The sequence below is a fragment of the Brassica napus genome, chromosome C7, assembly GCF_020379485.1.
Source record: "Brassica napus cultivar Da-Ae chromosome C7, Da-Ae, whole genome shotgun sequence".
Lineage (NCBI taxonomy): Eukaryota > Viridiplantae > Streptophyta > Magnoliopsida > Brassicales > Brassicaceae > Brassica > Brassica napus.
In genome coordinates this window covers 5,216,590-5,238,702 of record NC_063450.1, presented here as the reverse complement: position 1 = coordinate 5,238,702, position 22,113 = coordinate 5,216,590, and the positions used below count along the sequence as shown (strand labels likewise).

The following is a 22,113-nucleotide window of genomic DNA, read 5'->3' as shown; positions in this document are numbered from 1 at the left end:
TAGTGATTAACAAATACTAAAATGTTTTCAAATTAAGGTTACTTTCGAATAATGTGGTTTTTATATAAAGGTCTACTTACGTGAGACTTATTATCCGAGATCCGGATTCGATCCGAGATCCGCTCCGGATCCACTCTGAAATTAGGATATTCGGGGTCTCCGGATCCGAATCCGGATAGTAAAATTTTGGATCCGTCCAAATCGAATCCAGATCCGGATATCTTAATTTTTATGTCCGGATATCCGGATCGGATCCGTATTTTAAAACACATTAAATTTTCAAATTTCATTAATATTTATATTTGATATATTAATATTTATACATGAATTGATCTTACAATATTATATTTTAATTTTTACAATATTATAGACATATATAAATATATTTATAAATCTTGTATAAATATTTAATTTATGTATTATATTAAAAAAAATATTTTTTATTAAAAAAATATTATTTTTAATTATTTTTATGGATCTGGATCTAGATATCCATGGGTAATAGAATATCGAGACGGATATCCGAAATCCGGATATCCGAAAACCACAAATCCGGATCCGGATATTAAATCTACGGATCCGGATACACTAAATTTTCCGGATATACGGATCCGTCCCAGGCCTACTTATATCTGTCATGAAAATATAATTTCTACGGATTCAATAATAATTTTAAAGAGACATGATAATTAAAAAATTATTATGATTTTGTTTTGCCTGCGGGCTTAATTATATTATAATATTTATTAGTATATACATTATCAAATTAACGATGACGGTAAAATCTGCCAAATTTTTTCATCAAAACGGTAACTTAAAACCTTGGAATATGGCCAATGGTAAGGACGGACTCATTCGTGCACCCAGATTGCAAATTCAAATCCTACCGGAGGAAACTATCTCACGATGTTTCTGAACACCCTTCACGGCTATGGATCTCTTTTTTCGATCTATTTTCAAATCCGATGCATGAGACTATCTGTGGATCACGCACCCCAAAATATTAGTCTAGATCTGTTTGGACCTAAGATTTACTACTGAGTTATCCAAAAAAAACCTTAACGATCGATTTCTTTTTATCACATGAGTTTTTATAGTTTTGTTTAAAGTTTCAAAACATTATCTATTCAGCCTTGAAACTTTACTGATATGAACCAACACTTATCGAACATTTTTTATTCAAATCTAACTTTCTGAAAAACACATTCCACTAAATTAACCAATGTTATACCGTAATTCTTATTTTTGGTCAATATAATTAATTAAATTTTATTTCTCTTTTACTTTATAAATATATAATAATTTCATGTTTTTATGTTTTATTAATTTTGAATTATAACACAGTAATAATATTTTTATATAATATAGAATTGTTTTAGATAATGATAATATGATGGAAAAATTTAATTGATCATTCAACACAATTTTATAAATTTATTAAGAGTAATAATGACTTTAATCATTCTCATTTTTAACGTGAGAGCTTACAGAAAAAATCACTTCGAAAATAATAGTGTAGATAATGTGATATTTATAGAAATGATTCCAGAAAGTGATACTTTTAGAAAATCTTATAATATATTTATGATTTTTATAATAATTTTAAATATTAATTATTTTAGGGAAGTACTTAATTATCTTTGTATCTTTGTAATCTAGATGGTTATAGAACTGAGGACTTTTGTAATGCTTTATAAGGCTTCGTTGAATAGGCTATACTTTAAAGTTTTAATATCGTAAAAAAGCAACTAGTATATAAATTAATTGTAAAATCATGCCGGACTGGTAAGCCACCAAAATATCGATTACGAAATCCAAGCTAAAAAGACATATTTTAGTTTTTTTGTTAATTCTTATGGATAAACAAATTAGTTAAAAAATACTTATTGGATAATCTTTTTATCATATTTTGGAAGCATATGGTTTAAATATTGAAACTTCTTCAGATTGTTCTTTCAAAGAGAGATTGATTTTAAAAGATATACATTCAAATATAATTGGAGATAATTGGTTTATGGAACTATTTTTTATGAGAATCGATACAAAAGAATTAGAAAACTTATTACAGTATTTTCCAAAAATAGGAGAATTGTTATCAAACACATATAAATTGCTTAATGCGTATTGTTGAATATTCTAATATCGGTAACCAAAGAATTAAAAAAAACAAATTGATAAATTGTTATTTGTGATCTGACATGTGTCATACAAAAGATTAAATAGCTTGATTTTTTTAATCAACTGAGACTGACATAATTAGATATTATTTACATTAGTTTAATGAATGATTTTGTAAGAAAAAAAAAACAAGAAAAACTATATTTCTAGTGATTTAAATCTACTGTTTTTTATAAACACTTAATGTTATCCAACTTTATATGAAAAAATATATATTTATTTTTATATTAATGTTTTATAATTTTTGATAAAATCAATCAAATGGCATAGTTTATAATTCTTTCTATTCAGAAAACAGGAGAAAATAGATGGAGTGAAGGATTACAATACTGGTTCTCTACAAGGCCAGGTTTTTCGAATGTATAGAGTTACAACATAAGGGAGATAGAGTTATAAAAATTCTTTGGAATAGGAAGCATTGTAAAATGTAACAAGGGTTTTTTGGAGTGAATAAAATTTAACATTCACTCAAAAAAAAAAAAGATATTATGGTTTGACTGATAACAGTTTGAAAGGTAAATTAGTTGTGTAAAATGGAGGTGGGGAAACTTAATTTACTGGGTTGTAACATGGACTCTATAGAAAATGGTTTGCAATATGGAATAGGAATGGGCATATTTAATTGTTTTTGATTCAATGAGGAATGACTAAAACAAACGCCTTAATAAGTGGTAAGAAAATCGAGAATTGTATTATCAATTCCCAATTTCCCATCCAACCATCATACTACCTACATGAACGACATATACTTTTTCTTTTGTAAACTGGCATATCATATACTTATTTTTATGGGCCTGAGATACTTAGTTTCTTGTGGTGTCCAGAGCCATCTTTCTATTCTCCTTGTAATAAGCAAGGCTCATCGATAAAAAAAAACTCATTTGAATTAGATTATTGACGTTCACAATAACAAAATTGTTTGGAAATTGGACGTCATCACAACTATAAACCTTTAAATGATTGTGTAGATAACATAAATAAATGGTACACATAGTAAGGAATGGTATTAGAAGACAAGAATAGATAAATGCAGTTATGGCAGTTAATGGCGATTGTATAAGCGATTGACTTTTCCTCTCTGTGGATCGAAGTCTGTTTCTGGTCACGGGAGTAACAGTGTTTCCGGTGATGCTCCTCTAATCTATACATCTACATGATGATTTCAGTGTTGACAATGGCCATAGTTTTGGCCTTTTTCCAAAGATACGTAGATAGTGCTCTTTTATTTCTCATCTTCTAATAATGGGTGTTGATACATCATAGTTTTATGGGTTTTGACTATGCAATACATCTTTTTTTAGAGTTTTATGTATGTTTCGAATTCTTATCGAGTCATTACAGGTTCAGTTACATTTTGGATAAGTTTGGAAATTTTGGAGCACTTTGGAGCATAAAGAGAATTAGAGCTGAAAACATTAGGGTTGGGCAAAAACCTTATTCCGAAGAACCGAACAGAATCCGATTCGAAAAAGTAGTACCGAATTCGAACCAGTATTGATTAAATATCCGAAGGGGTTCAAAATTTAGATATTTAAAGAACCATAACAAATCCCGACCCAAACATAAGTATTTCGGGTATCCAAATATATCCAAAATATATTTATATATGTAAACACTAATATAAAAAATATCCAAAATATATAGATAATTCGAAGTTTTCCAAAATATTTGAAAATATATATAAATAGTCAAAAATAAATGTCTAAAATAGCTAAACAATACTCAAGTACCAAAAATACTTGAAATATAAACTGATTCTCTATCCAAATATTAAAGCCAAACCAACTTATATGTTAATCTTAGGTATTTTGGCATACATTATTCAAATTTATATGTAATATATTATTTTGTTTTTTAATTTTGAGAAATTTAAAGTATATAATGAATTTAATTTGTTTTTAAATAATTTAAACGGGTTATCCGAACCTGAACCGAACCGAGACAAATTCGAACATAGATTTATAAATATCCTAATGGGGTTGATATCTTTAACCACCAAAACCCGAAACCCGAAAAGACCCGAACTGAACTTGAATGGGTAGCCGAACGCCCACCCGTAGAAAACATCGAGTCGGAGTTGAGATTTGGTCTGGTGTTGATCGACTCCATTATTGGTGTCAGTCGATACCCATTGTGCACAAGAGTCCCGACGAGTTTTTATTATGTTTCAAAAATTATAGTTTGACCGAGAAGTTTACCTTATTTTCAATTAAGTCCTTGATGTGTTTTAAACCTATATTTATTATTTTTTATCCATTGTTTAGGCTATGCTTTATTTTACACTTGGGGAGCAATTTGGAGAGACAAATCAAAACTCAATAGAAAGAAGATTTCAAACTCTCTTATTACTCTCTTTGATTTATTAATGCAATTTATTCATACTATAATTTGTGTTTCTTCTATTATGTCTAAGTAATTCACCTGTTAGATTTATGGTTTTTCAAGAGTTTATGATGAATTGTTAGATTGAATTGAATTGCTAAGGTAATCTTATATTCTTCATCTGGATTTTTCTTAATGCTAAATTTGGATTGACAACGAGAAATCTATATTTTAGGATAATTGGTAGACACAAGGGTGTTATTGATTGCTTGAACTAATCTTAGATCATATAAATACATATTTGCAAAGACATTTGGTTTAGAAATTTGGTGAACTTATCAAACTTGTTCTTAATACTTCTCTGAACTGATTGAATTTGCAAAAAAAAATTTGAAATTCTAGGATCTAGACATAGATAGTCTTTGCAACGAAAGTTGATTGATTTAATTATTGTGATTTGGGTTCAAGAACAATTCTCCATAAACCCTTAGCCATTGTTGATCTGCAATTTTGATTCACATGCGAAATTCCTTGAGTCTAGTGTATTTCATGTCTGAACTTACAACCACTTTTACTTTCTGTATTTTATTGCTTTACATCTATTACTGTTTAGATTAAATCAAATACTGAAGTCTATTAAGTGATCCAACGATCCTAAATTGCAGAGTATTTCATTGGGTTAATTTGAGCATATCAAGTGTAAGTGGTCTTTGTCTTGACAGTGATGATTACTGATCAAAATCTGGATACACATCGTGAGATCATCTCGATCATCATCAGCGATAAGTTTGACACATGACCATTTGGTATATAACGGTTATTAGAATTCTATCATGTTGTCGGTGTGGGACAATTCTACGGCACACCCGTTCAGATATTCTTCATCTTCATGGTGGAAAGGTCTATTATGATGTCATTTTGACAAAATTTGGTCAAATATCGATTACATGATATTATTCGTTGCTGTTGTAGAAGGTAAGGTTCAAGTTACAGCTGAGGCCCAACTCACAGTTGGTACACTGAAGCCCAAGAAGTCATATGCGGAAGCTGTAACTTGTCCTCAACGTCTTCAGACTAAAGACAAAACAGAGGAGGTAGCTGGACGTACGGTAAAGCAAGGCACACTATTACCAGATCGTTTTGAAATACTATTGTCGTGGTGTGAGGTGTAAAGTGAAGTAATACAGCTGTGTAGATAAGGTTGATAGAGATCTAGATTATTCTTAAGGTCTCTATAAAATTCCTGTTCTGAGCTTTGTATGAGCGCAACGTAGGTCTCTATAAAAGTCTTGTTCTGAGCTTTGTATGAGCGTAACGTTTTGGAGATAATAAGAAATATAAGTTCTTCATATTTTATCTCTTTCACATGGTATCAGAGCCGTCAAACCTTAACAGGTAGAGATGGCAGATCCATATCCTTTTCCGAGTAATGTTCACATCTTAAGCTCCGTTACCCTAAAGCTTAACGATGGGAATTATCTCTTGTGGAAAACACAGTTTGAGTCCTTGTTGTCAAGTCAGAAGCTTGTCGGCTTCATTAACGGCGCTGTCACCCCTCCTGAAGAAACTGTAACGGTGGTTCGCGAAGGGGTCAACGTGGTATCTCCTAATCCCCAATACGAGTCCTGGTTTTCCTCCGATCAACTTGTCCGTTCGTGGCTGTTTGGTACTTTGTCAGAGGAAGTCCTAGGCTATGTTCATAATCTTTCCACATCTAGAGAGATCTGGCTTAGTCTAGCGGAGAATTTCAACAAGAGTTCTCTGGCCAGAGAGTTTTCACTTCGTCGCAACCTCCAGCTTCTCAACAACAAAGGAAAGACGTTTGCGGTTTACTTGAGAGTTCAAGACAATGTGTGACGCATTGAGTTCAATCGGTAAGCCAGTGGAGGAGTCGATGAAGATCTTTGGCTTTCTTAACGGTCTTGGTCGAGAGTTTGATCCTATGACTACGGTCATTCAGAGTTCGCTTAGCAAGTATCCAGCCCCCACCTTCAATGATGTTGCTTCTGAAGTCCAAGGTTTTGCGGCCAAGCTTCAGTCTTATGAAGAGAACACCTCGCTCACGCCTCACCTCGCTTACAACACGCAACAGGCTCAGGGGAATCAACCTTTGGAAACGGCTCCACCGACGTATAACCCAAACTACAGAGGCCGTGGCAGAGGTGGTTCCTATAGAGGTCGTGGAGGCTACTCATCCAGAGGAAGAGGGTTTATGCAACATCAGATGCAACCGAGCAACTCTGGGAATCGACCAGTCTGTCAGATTTGTGGGCGTATTGGTCACGTCGCTCTGAAATGCTACAATAGATTTGACAATGCGTATCAAAGTCCTGCGGCGTTTGCTTCCTTGCGAGTTACAGATGAATCAGGAAGAGAATGGTATCCTGATTCAGGAGCAACGATCCATGTAACGTCATCAACTCAAAATCTTCAGTCCTCGCATCCGTATGAAGGAACTGATGCAGTCATGGTGGGTGATGGGGCGTATCTACCCATTACTCATGTTGGATCCTCGACCATCACATCCTCATCAGGTAACATTCCGTTAAATGATGTAGTGGTTTGTCCTGAAATAAAGAAGTCTTTGATATCAGTTTCTAAGTTGTGTGAAGATTACCCTTGTGGAGTATACTTTGATGTTAATGTTGTGTATGTGATTGACCTAACACATCAGAGGGTGGTGGCAAAGGGTCCACGAGTTAAAGGGTTATATACGTTGAAGAACAATGAGGTTGAAGCCTTCTTCTCTAACCGTCAAGTTGCAGCGTCAGAGGCAGTTTGGCACAAGAGGCTAGGACATTCAAACTTCAAAGTTCTTCAACAACTACAAGCCTGCAAGGATATTTTCATCAATAAGAACAGAACAACCCCCCTTTGTGAGCCTTGCCAGATGGGGAAGAGTAGTCGTCTTATGTTTTCATCTTCTAGTTCATTTGTTTCAGAACCTCTTGGGTGCATCCATAGTGATCTCTGGGGTCCCTCCCCGGTTGTATCGAATCAGGGGTTTAGATACTATGTTATCTTTGTTGATGAGTACAGCAGATACACTTGATTCTTCCCTTTGAGAAATAAAACAGAATTTTATTCAGTTTTTGCTGCGTTTCAAGCTCTAGTTGAGAATCAACTGAATACAAAGATAAAGATTTTCCAATCTGACGGGGGAGGAGAGTTTATGAGCAAGCAGTTTAAAGAACACTTGACAAAAGATGGTATTAGTCAAAGAATATCATGTCCTTACACGCCAGAACAGAACGGCATTGCGGAACGTAAGCATAGATATATCATGGAGCTTGGTCTATCTATGATGTTTGACAGTCACCTACCACTTCATCATTGGGTTGAGGCTTTCTTCCCTGCGTCCTACATCACCAATCTTCTACCTTACAATCAGGGTGAGAAGAAGAGTTATGTTGAAATGCTTAGGAAACAAAAGCCAAACTATTCTCATCTAAGAGTCCTTGGCTCTGCATGTTTTCCTTATCTAAGACCGGTGGCTGATCATAAGATGGAACCAAGGTCATTGCAGTGTGTGTTCCTTGGTTACAGTCCACAGTACAAGGGGTATAGGTGTTTGCATCCTCCTACAGGCAAGGTATACATCTCAAGGCATGTGATCTTTGACGAATAGTGCTTTCCATTTAAAGAAGCTTACAAGAATCTGGTTCCTCGGTATGAGACTACTCTGTTAAAGGCTTGGCAAAAGGCTACGCTGCAGTCACAAGAATCAGGGCCTGAGCAAATAACAAGGATACTCCAACCTCCACCGATTCCACCTCCGGTTGCAGAAGTTGTGCCACAACAGCCTAATCAACCTCAACTAGCTCCACCCCCTATAGTAGATCAAGTCCCTCCTATTCCTCAAGCTGCAGAAGAAGCTCCTGTTGGGAACACACATAATATGAGAACTAGAGGAAAATCTGGAATTCAAAAGCCTAACTCTAGGTATGTGATGTTAACGTCATAGTATCACACAAAGGAGCCAAAGAACATTTGGGAAGCTATGGAACATCCAGAGTGGAATGGTGCGGTTGGAGAAGAGATAATTAAGATACACACGCTACATACTTGGTCATTGGTACCACCTACGCCTGATATGAACATATTGACCAACGGTTGGGTTTACTCCACCAAGTATAACTCTGATGGTACTGTGCGTAAGAGAAGAGCTCGCTTGGTAGCTAAAGGGTGTGGTCAAGAAGAAGGAGTGGATTATTTGGAAACGTTTAGCCCGGTTGTGAGAACTGCTACTATAAGACTGCTTCTGAATATAGCAATGGCTAAAGGATGGTCTGTGAAACAGCTAGATGTGGCGAGTGCTTTTCTCCATGGGGAGTTACAAGAACCAGTATACATGTATCAACCATAAGGGTTTGTTGATCCTAACAAACCTGATCATGTCTGTCGTCTCACTAAGGCTCTATATGGTCTTAAGCAGGCACCTAGGGCCTGGTTTGACACATTTAGTCAGTTTCTGATAAAGTTTGGTTTCAGTTGTAGCAAGTCAGACCCGTCGTTGTTCACATATCATAAGGAGAAACAAACTCTGGTCCTTCTTCTGTATGTTGATGACATCTTGCTCACAGGGAGTGATAATACATTGCTCTAGGAACTGCTAACCGCACTCAACAATAGGTTTGCTATGAAAGATCTTGGTTCTCCTAGCTGTTTCCTCGGAATTGAGATTCAATCTCATGAAGATGGAATGTTCCTACATCAAGAAGCGTATGCTAATGATATACTTCATCAGACAGCAATGAGTGAATGTAATCCAGTTGCAACACCTCTACCGCTTCGTCCAGACTATGATGAGTCTGAGTTGTTTCAAGATCCGACTTACTTCAGGAGTGTTGCAGGGAAGCTGCAGTATTTGACTATAACAAGACCTGATATTCAATATGCTGTCAACTTTGTGTGTCAGAGAATGCATGCTCCTACCAATGCTGACTTCGGATTCCTTAAAAGAATACTGAGGTACATCAAAGGAACGGTGAATTTGGGGCTACACATCCGCAAAGATTCGGCTCTGAAGCTCTCAGCTTACTGTGATAGTGACTGGGCAGGTTGTAAGGAGACCAGAAGATCTACAACAGGGTTCTGTACTTTGCTTGGACCTAATCTTATCTCTTGGTCGGCAAAGAGGCAGCCCACGGTGTCTCGTTCATCTACTGAAGCTGAGTATAGAGCATTGGGAGCAACAGCGCAGGAGATAACTTGGATATCATTTCTTCTCAGAGATTTAGGCCTGCAACAACCGGAATCAACATTGCTCTTATGTGATAATCTATATGCGGTCTATCTGAGTACAAACCCGGCTATGCACAAGAGATCAAAACACTTTGATACAGATTATCATTACATAAGGGAGCAGGTAGCGCTTGGCCTAATAGAGACACGACATATCCCAGCTGCTCTTCAGATTGCTGACATTTTTACAAAGTCGTTGCCTCGGAGAGCCTTTGAAGAATTGAGAAACAAACTTGGTGTTGGGATTGCCCCCACCACAAGTTTGAGGGGGAATATAGAAGGTAAGGTTTAAGTTACAGCTGAGGCCCAACTCACAGTTGGTACACTGAAGCCCAAGAAGTCATATGCGGAAGCTGTAACTTGTCCTCAACGTCTTCAGGCTAAAGACAAAACAGAGGAGGTAGCTGGACGTACGGTAAAGCAAGGCACACTATTACCAGATCGTTTTGAAATACTATTGTCGTGGTGTGAGGTGTAAAGTGAAGTAATACAGCTGTGTAGATAAGGTTGATAGAGATCTAGATTGTTCTTAAGGTCTCTATAAAAGTCTTGTTCTGAGCTTTGTATGAGCGCAACGTAGGTCTCTATAAAAGTCTTGTTCTGAGCTTTGTATGAGCGTAACGTTTTGGAGATAATAAGCACCATAAGTTCTTTATATTTTATCTCTTTCACAGCTGTAAATGGTGACTTAGCCGAAGAATTTGGGAACAAAAAAAATTACTAAGACTTGTTGAAAATCTATATGTTAGATCATGAGTAGAAGAACAACTTCAGAGATGGCTGAAGAATCTTTTAAAATCTATATTTTGATACAATATATTTAGTATCAAAATATGGATAAATATAATGTCGTTGATATAATGGAAATCTCCATGGAAAAACGAAAGTATAGAAAGAAAGTTTATTCTCTTTTGTTATATGGCAATACTTTTACAATCGTTGAAAATTGGTTTTCTAGATTTTAAATTTTACGGTTGAATACTTTGGATTCTATACTAAAAATAGTTATAGCTTTAGTTTTGGATGAGATCAATGTAATATAACAAAGAAAATTAGTGTTTCTGATGTGACCAAGATTCGAAGTTCGCAAAAAAATTAATAGAATTGATATTTTATTGATAAAAAGATTTCGGAAGGAATTTTATCTTCAAATTTTACTTCATTTGACGATGTATTGTTGTCTTTAATTAGGCCATTAACATTGGTAGTTTCTACATGATTTTCTAGGACAGGTTCTAACAATAAAAAAATATAAAAGAAGAGAGATACAAGATAGAGTCCCTTCGTAAAGAAAAATTTGACACCATCTTGAAGTACTCTATTGACACATGTCAATTCTTTAGTGATTCATTTTAGTTAAAACATAATTATGTAATCAGTTTTATTTTTAAAAATTTATGAGATTTGTGGAGTCTCTCACCACTAATCATGATCTTAGTCATTTTTGTTATGTTATTTGATGTTTTCTATTTTTAAATGTATTGTATATGCATTATCTTTTAACAGTCTAACTAATAAATATATAAACAAAAAAACCTTAAATAAGTGGTCGTTGTTTTGTGGGGTGCGTTGATCTGTTGGAAACACGAGTAGCATTATGAGAACTGAGAAGACATGTATGCTGGCTGCAAGCGCACGTCATCGTCACTCACTGCTTATGTGACCGAAAGAGTATGATAATGAAGCCGAGTGATTGAGTCTTTCTTTGTTTCTTCTTCTTGCTCTGGACAAATCCGGAAACATCGGTACGCGTAGATTTTCTTGGGTTATTTTAACTTTTTGTCTACAAAGTTAAGCTTCAGTCCAAAAGTCCGTATGCCCCTTAAGTTTCACGTCTCTTTAACATTACGTTGGGTCATATGGGTAAGAATTAACATGTACGTCACTTGTCAGTAACCCATATCGGATTCAATCCACGGTTTTGCATTTTAAGAGATAGATAGTATAGCAGTTGTGCCGTTTTAAAAAAAACAAATTCTCTAAATTAAAATCAGTAATAAATACTCTATATCTCATATGAGCCCGTATATATCGATAGTCTATGGTCTTATCCCAGTTCATGCACCGCCATTGACAAGCAGGAAACAACTTCTAATATAAGGAAAAGGTAAGTCCGTACATCCGCAAGGATCTCTCACGTAATTAACGCCCTTTTACTATAACGTTTTCTTTCGGTTTTCGTAATCATTTTAATTAAACTTTCTAATGATTAGGTCATGGAGCAGCCGCACGCGCTTCTAGTCGCTAGCCCTGGCTTAGGCCATCTCATCCCTATCCTCGAACTTGGAAACCGGCTCTCCTCTGTACTCAACTTCCGCGTTACAGTTCTCGCAGTAACCTCCGGTTCCTCCTCCCTGGCCGAAACCGAGGCAATACGCGCAGTTGTTGCTAGAGGGACATGTGAAGTTACAGAATTACCCTCGGTTGATATAGACTACTTCGTTGAGCCAGATGCGACGGTGTTCACTAAAATTGTAGAAAAGATGCGAGCCACAAAGCCCGTGGTTCAAGACGCCATCAAATTAATGACACAAAAACCGACGGTCATGATCGTTGACTTTCTTGGTACAGGAATGATGTCCATTGCCGATGATGTCGGCATGGCTAAGTACGTGTACGTCGCTTCCCACGCGTGGTTCTTGGCAGTGTTGGTGTACTTGCCCGTATTGGATAAGGTTGTGGAAGGGGAATACATTGATATCAAAGAGCCTATGAAAATTCCAGGTTGTAGACCGGTTGGAGCGGATGACCTTATGGAAACAATGCTAGACCGGTCCAACCGACACTACCGAGAGTGTGTACGGTGTGGCGAGGAGATACCTATGACTATGAGCGATGGTGTTTTGGTGAATACTTGGGAGGAACTACAAGGAAATACTCTAGCCGCGCTTATGGAGGACGGAGAATTGAGCCGGGTTATGAAAGTACCGGTTTATGCTATCGGGCCAATTGTTAGGCCTAATGGGCCTACTAAAAAGCCTAATAGTATATTCGAGTGGTTAGACAAACAACGGGAAAGGTCAGTATTGTATTTGTGTTTAGGCAGTGGTGGAACGCTGTCTTTAGAGCAAACGATAGAACTTGCATGTGGATTAGAGTTAAGTGGTCAAAGGTTTATGTGGGTTCTGCGTAAGCCTGCTTCTTACCTAGGTGAAAGCTCGAACGATGATGATCTGGTAAGTGTCGGCCTACCGGAAGGTTTCTTGGATCGCACACGTGGTATGGGTCTTGTGGTCACCCAATGGGCACCACAAGTTGAGATCTTGAGCCATGGATCAATCGGTGGGTTCTTGTCTCATTGCGGCTGGAGCTCTGTGTTAGAGAGTTTAACTCAAGGAGTGCCAATAGTGGCTTGGCCTCTTTACGCAGAGCAATGGATGAATGCTGCATTTCTGACTGAAGAGATCGGTGTAGCCATTCGTACGTCGGAGTTACCGTCAAAGAGAGTGATCAGCCGAGAAGAAGTGGCGTCTTTGGTGAGAAAGGTTTTGGGCGAAGAGGATGAAGAAGGACGGAAGGTAAGGGCTAAAGCTGAGGAAGTGAGGGTTAGCACCGAACGAGCTTGGACTCAAGGTGGGTCGTCTCATAGTTCTCTCCTCGAATGGGCAAAACGATGTTGCCTTCTGTCATTCACAAATAATACAGTGTCAATTTAAAGGTGTTTTTCAAATTAAAATTACTTTTAAATAATATGAATCATATGATGTTATACGAAGTATGCTTACCATCTGGCATTATGTAATTTCTTATGAATAAAATAATAAATTGAAAAGACTTGATTATTAACAAACTATTATGATTTATAATGTGATAGCTTTATAAAAAATTATACAAGAAAGCGGTGATTTTTACAATCTAAGAAATTATTTATGAATTTTTATAATTCTTCAGAAATATCAAAAGTACTTTCTGAAAATACTAAAGTTTATTTTAAAATTACTTTTTACGATAACACTAATTTTTTATAATAAATATAATATACAAAAATCAAACTGATCAAAATATCTATCATTAAAGAGGTAGCATGCATTTATACCTTTAGATTTAATCAATATTTACTTATGCTTTATATTTAGTTAAACATTTTTTTAAAAAAAGATTAAATTGAATAAGAAATTTCAATTTTCTTTTAAAAAATTACTTACTTATTTATTTAAATATTTATTTATATATAAAGTGATGGTGCTAACAAAAAAAATAAGTGATGGTATAAGATTTTTTTACCGGGAATTTGCCAAATATGACTCAAAACTTGAATTTGATTGCAAAAGTATATTCAAACTTGAATCAAATGCAAAAGTAACTCAAAAGCCTTGTGAAATTACAGCCAGCCCCTTGTGACCAAACAAAAAAATATAACTCATTTTTACGAATATAGCCCGAGAAAGTCTTCTGAGTCTTCTGAAATATTGTACACCGTCTAGACGACGTCCATGGAAGTCTTCTGGTATAGTTGATCTTAAAAATAATTTATAAATTTTAAAAAAAATATTTTGATAAGTGAAAAATTAAAATCATGTAATTATAAACTGTTTTAACTGATATAAATTAAGATATAATAAAATTGAATACTTTTCAACATAGATGAGTGAAAGTAGTTAATCATGATATTCTTTGGCTTAGGGTTTGACAATATATGTTATAATATTGTATGTATTCTTAGGGTTAGATTTTGGAAAACTTAAATGTTTTTTTTGAAAAATTAAAATTTTACCTATATGTGTTTATTTCTGCGTATAGTAAACACTTTTTAAGTTTAATTTGGTTTTATGAAGTGTTTAGTTAGTTAATTTAGTTTAGGGGTTATGTTTAGGGTCTAGAGGACTAACATGTAAGTCGTCTGGCGATTAGAAGACTTTCAGAGAAAGTCTTCTAACTCCCACTAAAAATATTTTAGTTTACCGCTAAAATATTGAAGTCTTCTGGGCGACTTACAAGTAAGTCGTTTAGGAATTTTTCTATTAGAGACTTACTTGAAAGTCTTCTGAATCGAAAACATTTAACATTATTAGAATTTTTGTCTCCATATATAAAGAAAAATTTATGTATTCTCTCTCCTCCTCTTAAATAGCTGCAACAAAAATGTCATGTTCCTCATTCTAAAACTCTCCAATCTCTTTCTAATCTCTTTGAACTTATAAACACTAAACTTTATATCAATTTATTGTTTTTGTCTTATGTCTTTCTCACTAGTTTATCTTGTTTTGCTGGTTTTTCATCACATGGTTCTTTTCTTCCACTCATTTAAAGGTAGATCTATTAATTTTATATATGTATTTATGTGTGTTCTATAAACGTAGATCTATCTAATCTTCCACTCATTTTCTATGTTTTTAAGCTATTTGAACGTTTTTTGATATGCAGGTTTTTCAGATCTGGGTTTGATATACATGTTTTTCAGATTTGGAGCAGACTTTGGAAGACTTATGGGAAGACTTACGGAAAGACTTATGGAAGACTTTGGAAGACTTATGGGAAGTCTTCTAGCGGATTATATTTTAGAAGACTTTGGAATACTTATGGGAAGTCTTCTAAAATATAATCCGCTAGAAGACTTCTGACGGAGTCTTCTTTCATATCAAGTGGAGTCCAAGTTTGTCTTTGTAGAGGAATGATCTATAATAATTTTGTTTGTGGTTTGTTTTGTGATTTGCATGTGTACTCTTTTAGTTGTGATTTTTTTTTTTGTAAATTTGAAGATATATTAATAAAAAATTTGGTAAATATGTTCATACTCCATAATATTATCTTGCCAAAATTACTTGACATAATTGAAGTTACTGATACAACTTCGATAGCAAAACACAATAACATAAAAAATTAATCAAATTTATTACAACTAAGGGAAAAGAATTCTCAAGAAAACTTAGTCAAATTCACAAAAGATAAACCATTACATAAGTTCAAAGATAGAACACTTTCATTATAAGTCTTCTAGGAAGTCTTCTCGAAAGACTTATATTTAAAGCGGAAAATTGAAATAAAAGCGGAAAATTAAATTTAAGTAGGAAACTCAAAATTTTAAGTGAAAATTGAAATTTCAAATTTTTTGAAAGTTAAAAAGTATATCTTATGATCTAAGAAGACACATTAAACCATATTACTTGATATTCTTGAAGTTACTTAACACTTTTGAAAATTAAATAAACATATATTAAAGTTACTTAACAAATTTACAAAAACTAACGTAGATAAAATGTCGGTAAACTCATAATTAAAACCAATTAAGTTATGAATTTCATGCAGGAGCTCAAATATCAACTAATATACATGAATTAACAAAAAAATATTAAAAAGTCTTTATAGTTTTAGAAAAAATAAAAGTTTATTAAACATTGACGCACACGACTTCCACGGAGGTCGTCAGGTGGACTTCTAGGAAATCGTCCATTTGGGTTAGTTTTGCAATTTATTTTTAACCTAGACGACTTACATGGAAGTCGTCCATCTTTTTTTGTTAAAAACAAATACGAGACGGCTTCCATGTAAGTCGTCTAGAGTAAACGGGTTAGTTTTGCATTTGACCGGATTCTGTCCGAAATTTAACTTTTACTGCACTACTTACACATAAGTCGTCCAATAGAAAATTTAAAAAAATCAATATTTTGTTATACCTAGACGACTTCGTCTCAGGTTAGTTTTGCAATTGAAAAATAAAAATAAAAAAATTATTTTTTTCTAGACGACTACACGGAAGCCGTCCGTCCGTCGACTTACATGAAGTCGTCCAAGATAAGCAAGGTTTGACCATAATCTCGGAATAAAATCATGGATGGCTTTCGTGTAAGTCATCTAACGGACGACTTCCGTGTAAGTCGTCTAGAAAAAAATAAATTTTTATATTTTATTTTTCAATTGCAAAACTAACCTGAGACGACTTACATGGAAGTCGTCTAGATATAACAAAATATTGATTTTTTAATTTTCTACTGGACGACTAATGGGTAAGTCATCCAGGAAAAGTCAAATTTCTGACACAATCTGGTCAAATGCAAAACTAACTTGTTTACCTTAGACGACTTAGACGAGTTACATGGAAGTCGTCTCGAATTTTTTTTTTAACACACAAAGATGGACGACTTCAATGTAAGTCGTCTCTAAAAACACATTTTAAAGTCAATTGCAAAACTAACCTCTGCATTGACCAGAAAACTTCCATGTAAGTCGTTTACAGCCAGAAGACTTACCCAGAAGTCGTCTGGGCTAACAGATCTGAAAAAAAAAACTGATTTCGTAGTTTCAACCAGTGAGATAACTTGTTTAGCACACATAAGTCTTCTCCAAGCACCCAGAATCTCAAACAAAAGTAACCCACCAAGAATCGTAAGCTTCAATGGCTCCATGAACCATAAAAATTTTAGAATCAAAATCTTGGGTTTTTTTGGATGAATATGGAGATAAAGTGAAAGATATGTTGTTTTTAGTTCATAAAAATTGAGAAAGAAGAAGTGTAAATCGATTTGAGGTGCATTAAGAACTTTAAATTGGTTGTTCATGGTGGTTGGTGTATTGATGGCAATGACAATCTTGTAAATACTTGAAGATGATGAGGTTGAGAGAGTAAAAAGACCATTTTCGAAAAAAAAATAATTATAAGCATTTTCGTGATTAATCTGAACTTGTGGGTGAATAGGACAAAGAAAATCTCCAAAAAAATATAGGTTAGTTTTGTAGTTGACTTTGAGTTTTGAGTCAAAAACTCTCTCACAGTCTCACGGAGGATATCGAAGAGGAAGACTGAAACTGACGGCGCTAGGTCAAGAGGAGAGAGATGAGAGAGTATAGGGAACAATTGTCCTTGTGTCTTGAATTTATTTTCAAAGCTTAAGTTTTTGAAGATCTTGCTTGGTTCATATTTGAATTTATAGATGATCGAGATATTCCAAAATCTGTTAAATGATTTTTTTCATTTATTGGGAAAACGAAATATGTAGGCCCCGTTCGTTTACCTATCGCATGACCTGCGATCTGCGACCGGTCGGAGGTTGTTGTTCGTTTTGCTGTCGTCTAATATGCGACTTGCGACCAATCGCAACTTGCAGGTTGTTGTTTGTTTTGATGTCGCACGAATGATCATAGGTTCCGATTCAAGTTGCCTAAAAAACAACGACTAAAAATTTAAAAAAAAATTTGATCGCGCGACACGTAACCAACCATAATTTTAGTCGCAAGTCGCAGGTCGCGCGACATATAAACATGCAATCGAACGTAATCTTAGTCGCATGTTGCAGGTTACGCGACACGTAAACGAATATGTCTGATAAACGAATATGTCTGTAGTAAGAAAAAAGTGATAGTCCTTTGCAACTATTTATAATTCAGTAATTCTCGCTATAAATTATAAAAAGGTTCCACTCAACAAACACTATTATAGTATCGCACACTCTAATATTTTGTATGTTACTAGCGTAGTACATATGTATAGGTTTGCCGAGTGTGCATACAAACGCGTAGTATCGCACACTCTAATATTTTGGATATTTATAAACAATAAAAACACCAAATAACGTTCTTAACAAATAAATGTGATCCTTTAATTACATTATCCAAAAAATCATATTTTTAAGAAAAATAAAAAATATTCCGCGCGAACCGCGGACACCCCCTAGTAGTTAATAAATTTGGGGAAAGCATTATATAACAAACATATGCTAATTATATATCTATTCTATTAAAACATAAATATTTTATTGAAAATAACCTTTAATATTATAACACTAGATTATGACCCGTTCTTTTGTGCGCGGAAATATTTTGATAAGTGATGTTACAACAATTTTAGTTTAGTTTATTTAAAAACTATTTAGTTATATTATTATATATTTATATTAAATAGGAAATTATCTTAAATATAACTTAATTTTGTTTTTAATTATTTCATCCCGTTTCGTTACGAAGTTGTAATAATATCTATAATTTTTTTGATTATATTTGTGATATATATTTATGTGATAAATTTTTAATTATAAAATTTATTTGATGTTAATTTACTGACTCTAACATTTTCTTTGTATAAAACATTAGGTCTCATCTTTTTAATAATAAAAAAATTTATCAGTCTTTTCTAAATTATTTGATAAATCAATTAATTGACCAAAACACTAAATTAATGATATGTATTTTTTTAAATAAGTATACGTATTTTTCAGGTTAAGATACAACAAAATAATTTAATTTACTATGAAGTCAATTAAATTAATTGACTCCTTTATTTATATTTTCACAAAAAGAAAATTACACTCATTTAGTCAATAAATTGACACAAAATATATTTTAACTAAAATGTTATCAAAATATTTATCGCAAAATTAACCAAATAAGTAACAGAGATTTTATAAAAATTTATAACGGAAAATGTTGAACTAATAAAAAAATAAAATTTAATAACCTCTTATTAATTGAAAAACATTACAACCTTTATAAATGACACATGCCATCACTAAAATATTTATTTAGAGTCTTTAGAAAAATTAGTTGGTTCATATAAATATATATTATACTTATCACTAAACTAATCATAAAATTAATTATTTATCTACACAAAATATTATTCATTTTTTCCATAATTAAAAGTTACAAAATTATCTAATATGATTAAAATATATATGACAATTAATTATTTTTAATAATAAATATTTAATAAGAATTTTTAAAAATGATTATAAATTAATAAATTATTAAAAGTTTTGCATTGAAAGATTTATATTTTTCAACAAGATAAAATAATCATAAAATCATATAAGTAGAAATCATTTAATATATAGAAAATTAAAAATATACTATACCTCTATTTTAATATCATGTAAATTTAATCACATACCATATAAAATAGATAAAAATAATTGTTTTTATTAATTTACCACAAAATGATTCTAAATAGCGATAGTTTTATTTTATGCTAATTTAATTATAAATGTAATGGATATTGGCTTCTTTATTATTCCATATATATATATATATATATATATTTATTATAATATGTAACAGAACACAAAATAAATAATACTACTTAAAATAATTTGTATACACAAGTCCAATAGTATATTATATCATTTTCATATTTAATATAAATTCAAAATAATATAACTATAGTTTTTTCAAATACACCAATAAAAATCTTTAAACATTTTTATTATGTAAATTAAATTTTTTTAAAATATTTTTTCACGCTCTTAAAATGAGGATTATAACCTAGGGCAGGCCAACCACATTTTCAGGGGACTTGGATTTAACTAATATTTAAAATATTGTAATTTAAGAGCTGGAACTACACCATGTGCAGTAAAAAAATTTAAAATATTTTTTAACAGATAAATATAAATTATATTTTAAAATAAAATTTTATTAATATTATAAATTCTTTTTTTCGTATCAATATTTTAATATAAATTTGATTTAATTAAACATAAAAATTATATTTAAGAATATGCATGTATATATTTGAAATTATAATCTTAGATAGATTTTTCTATCGATTTATTTTAATTAAATATATTAAATAAATTTGGAAAAGTTTCATAATTACCAAAAATTAAAATTAAACAATATTTATAAAATATGTCATATTTTTTTGTGAAATTGATTGTATAAAAGACATGTGGCAAATCACTTCGCAAATATATTGTAGGGGATGTCCTAAATTAGTTCATCTATAAATAACCATTGATTTGTTAAATTATCCTTTTTAAAACCTATTTTAAGTCTCAAACTAATAAAAATGTTTTTTTAGAAAGGACATTTAAGATAAGTAAATTCGTTTGGGATGAGAGCCGATCTCCAAAAAGCAGTGACACTATCTTTGTATGATGTATCGGCGGCACCTCGTATGCGTTATTATATATTTGTTTTTCTATTTTTGTCAAATACATACTTTATGTTTGTTCCCGAGAAGCTTACATTGAAGGACACATTATGAGTTTTGTTTTCACTAGAAGACACATTGTAAAGATGAGACACTTTGTTATGACAGCTGTATAAATCTGGACGAAAATAACCTTCCACTTGTGTAAGTAAGAGAATGTTGCTTTTAAGCATGTAACCGTAAGGAACCAAATTCTTTTTTTGTTGCAATAAATGAAAAAGTTTTGAAAACAAAGGTAGGTTTCGGAGATTGTTTTCGGGACGTTGGATTAACTTTTAGTAAGAAGATCTAATGGTTGAGAAACTTTCATCCTTAATGGCTGAGAAACTCTCATCCTTCGATATACAAAATTTGATTTTTACTTTTAAATACTTCTTATTGTAGTTTTGATTTTTAATTTTCATATGTAAACTAACCGAGAACTATCATCATAATATAATTTCATATGCTAATTTCTTATTGTCACGGCAAAATATCACTCATGATATCCACAGATCTGTTGTTCACGTATCTCATGTCCACCACTATCCTATCCACCGATTTTCTTGTCCAAGAAACTCATGTCCATCCATCTTCTACACATCGAAACTCATGTTGTTGTTTGCTATCCACAGAGCTGTTGTCCACGTATCTCACGTCCACGACTATCGAAACTCATGTTGTTGTTTGCTATCCACAGAGCTGTTGTCCACGTATCTCACGTCCACGACTATCATATCCACCGATCTCCTATCCATCCATCTTCATACAGATCGAAACTCATCTTCTACCAATCTCCAATCCATGCAGCTCCCCTTAACTCATGTTGTTGTTTGCTATCCACAGAGTTGTTGTCCACGTATCTCATGTCCACGACTATCATATCCACCGATCTCCTGTCCACGAAACTCTTGTCCATCCATCTTCATACACATCAAAACTCATCTTCTACCAGTCTCCAATCCATGCAACTACCCTTAACTCATGTTGTTGTTTGCTATCCACAAAGCTGTTGTCCACGTATCTCATGCCTACGACTATCATATCCACCGATCTCCTGTCCACAAAACTCTTGTCCATCCATCTTCATACACATCGAAAGTCACCTTCTACCAGTCTCTAATCCATGCAACTCCCCTTCATCAATCTCTCATCCACCAAATGCCCATCCACAAGACCACAAGATGTCTCCAAATACATCGAAACTCATCTTCTACCAGTCTCCTATCTGTTGCGAAAAGCTTCCCGCTCTCGGGAAGGCGGAGGTCTTTTCCATTATCTGCAAAATCATTAAAAAAAAAGACTTCGATTTTTGTTTTAGGCAGATAAGAAAAATTGGACTTATGTAATTGTTTGTGAAATCAAAAACTAACATTCCCTGCTGAAGATTGAAACCGAAGCAAAGCGGCGGAATCGAACACATGTTGCAACTGATGAATCGGATTCTTGATTAGAGAAGGTTAGGCGATCCAAATTTGGATCGAGAAAGTGGAAACAAAGAGAAAGAGATTGAGATTTTGTTCGTGAGA

The 22,113-nt window shown here is 33.4% G+C and overlaps 1 protein-coding gene across 1 annotated transcript; it reads left to right on the top strand.

Annotated features, from left to right (window-relative positions):
• The first annotated feature begins 11,626 nt into the window (after positions 1-11,626).
• Positions 11,627-13,523, top strand: LOC106356363 (UDP-glycosyltransferase 72D1-like). The gene is made up of 2 exons (XM_013796126.3): positions 11,627-11,851; positions 11,958-13,523. The coding sequence occupies exon 2, from the start codon at positions 11,961-11,963 to the stop codon at positions 13,398-13,400; it is 1,440 nt and encodes a 479-aa protein (XP_013651580.2). The 5' UTR covers positions 11,627-11,851; positions 11,958-11,960; the 3' UTR covers positions 13,401-13,523.
• The last annotated feature ends 8,590 nt before the right edge of the window (positions 13,524-22,113 follow it).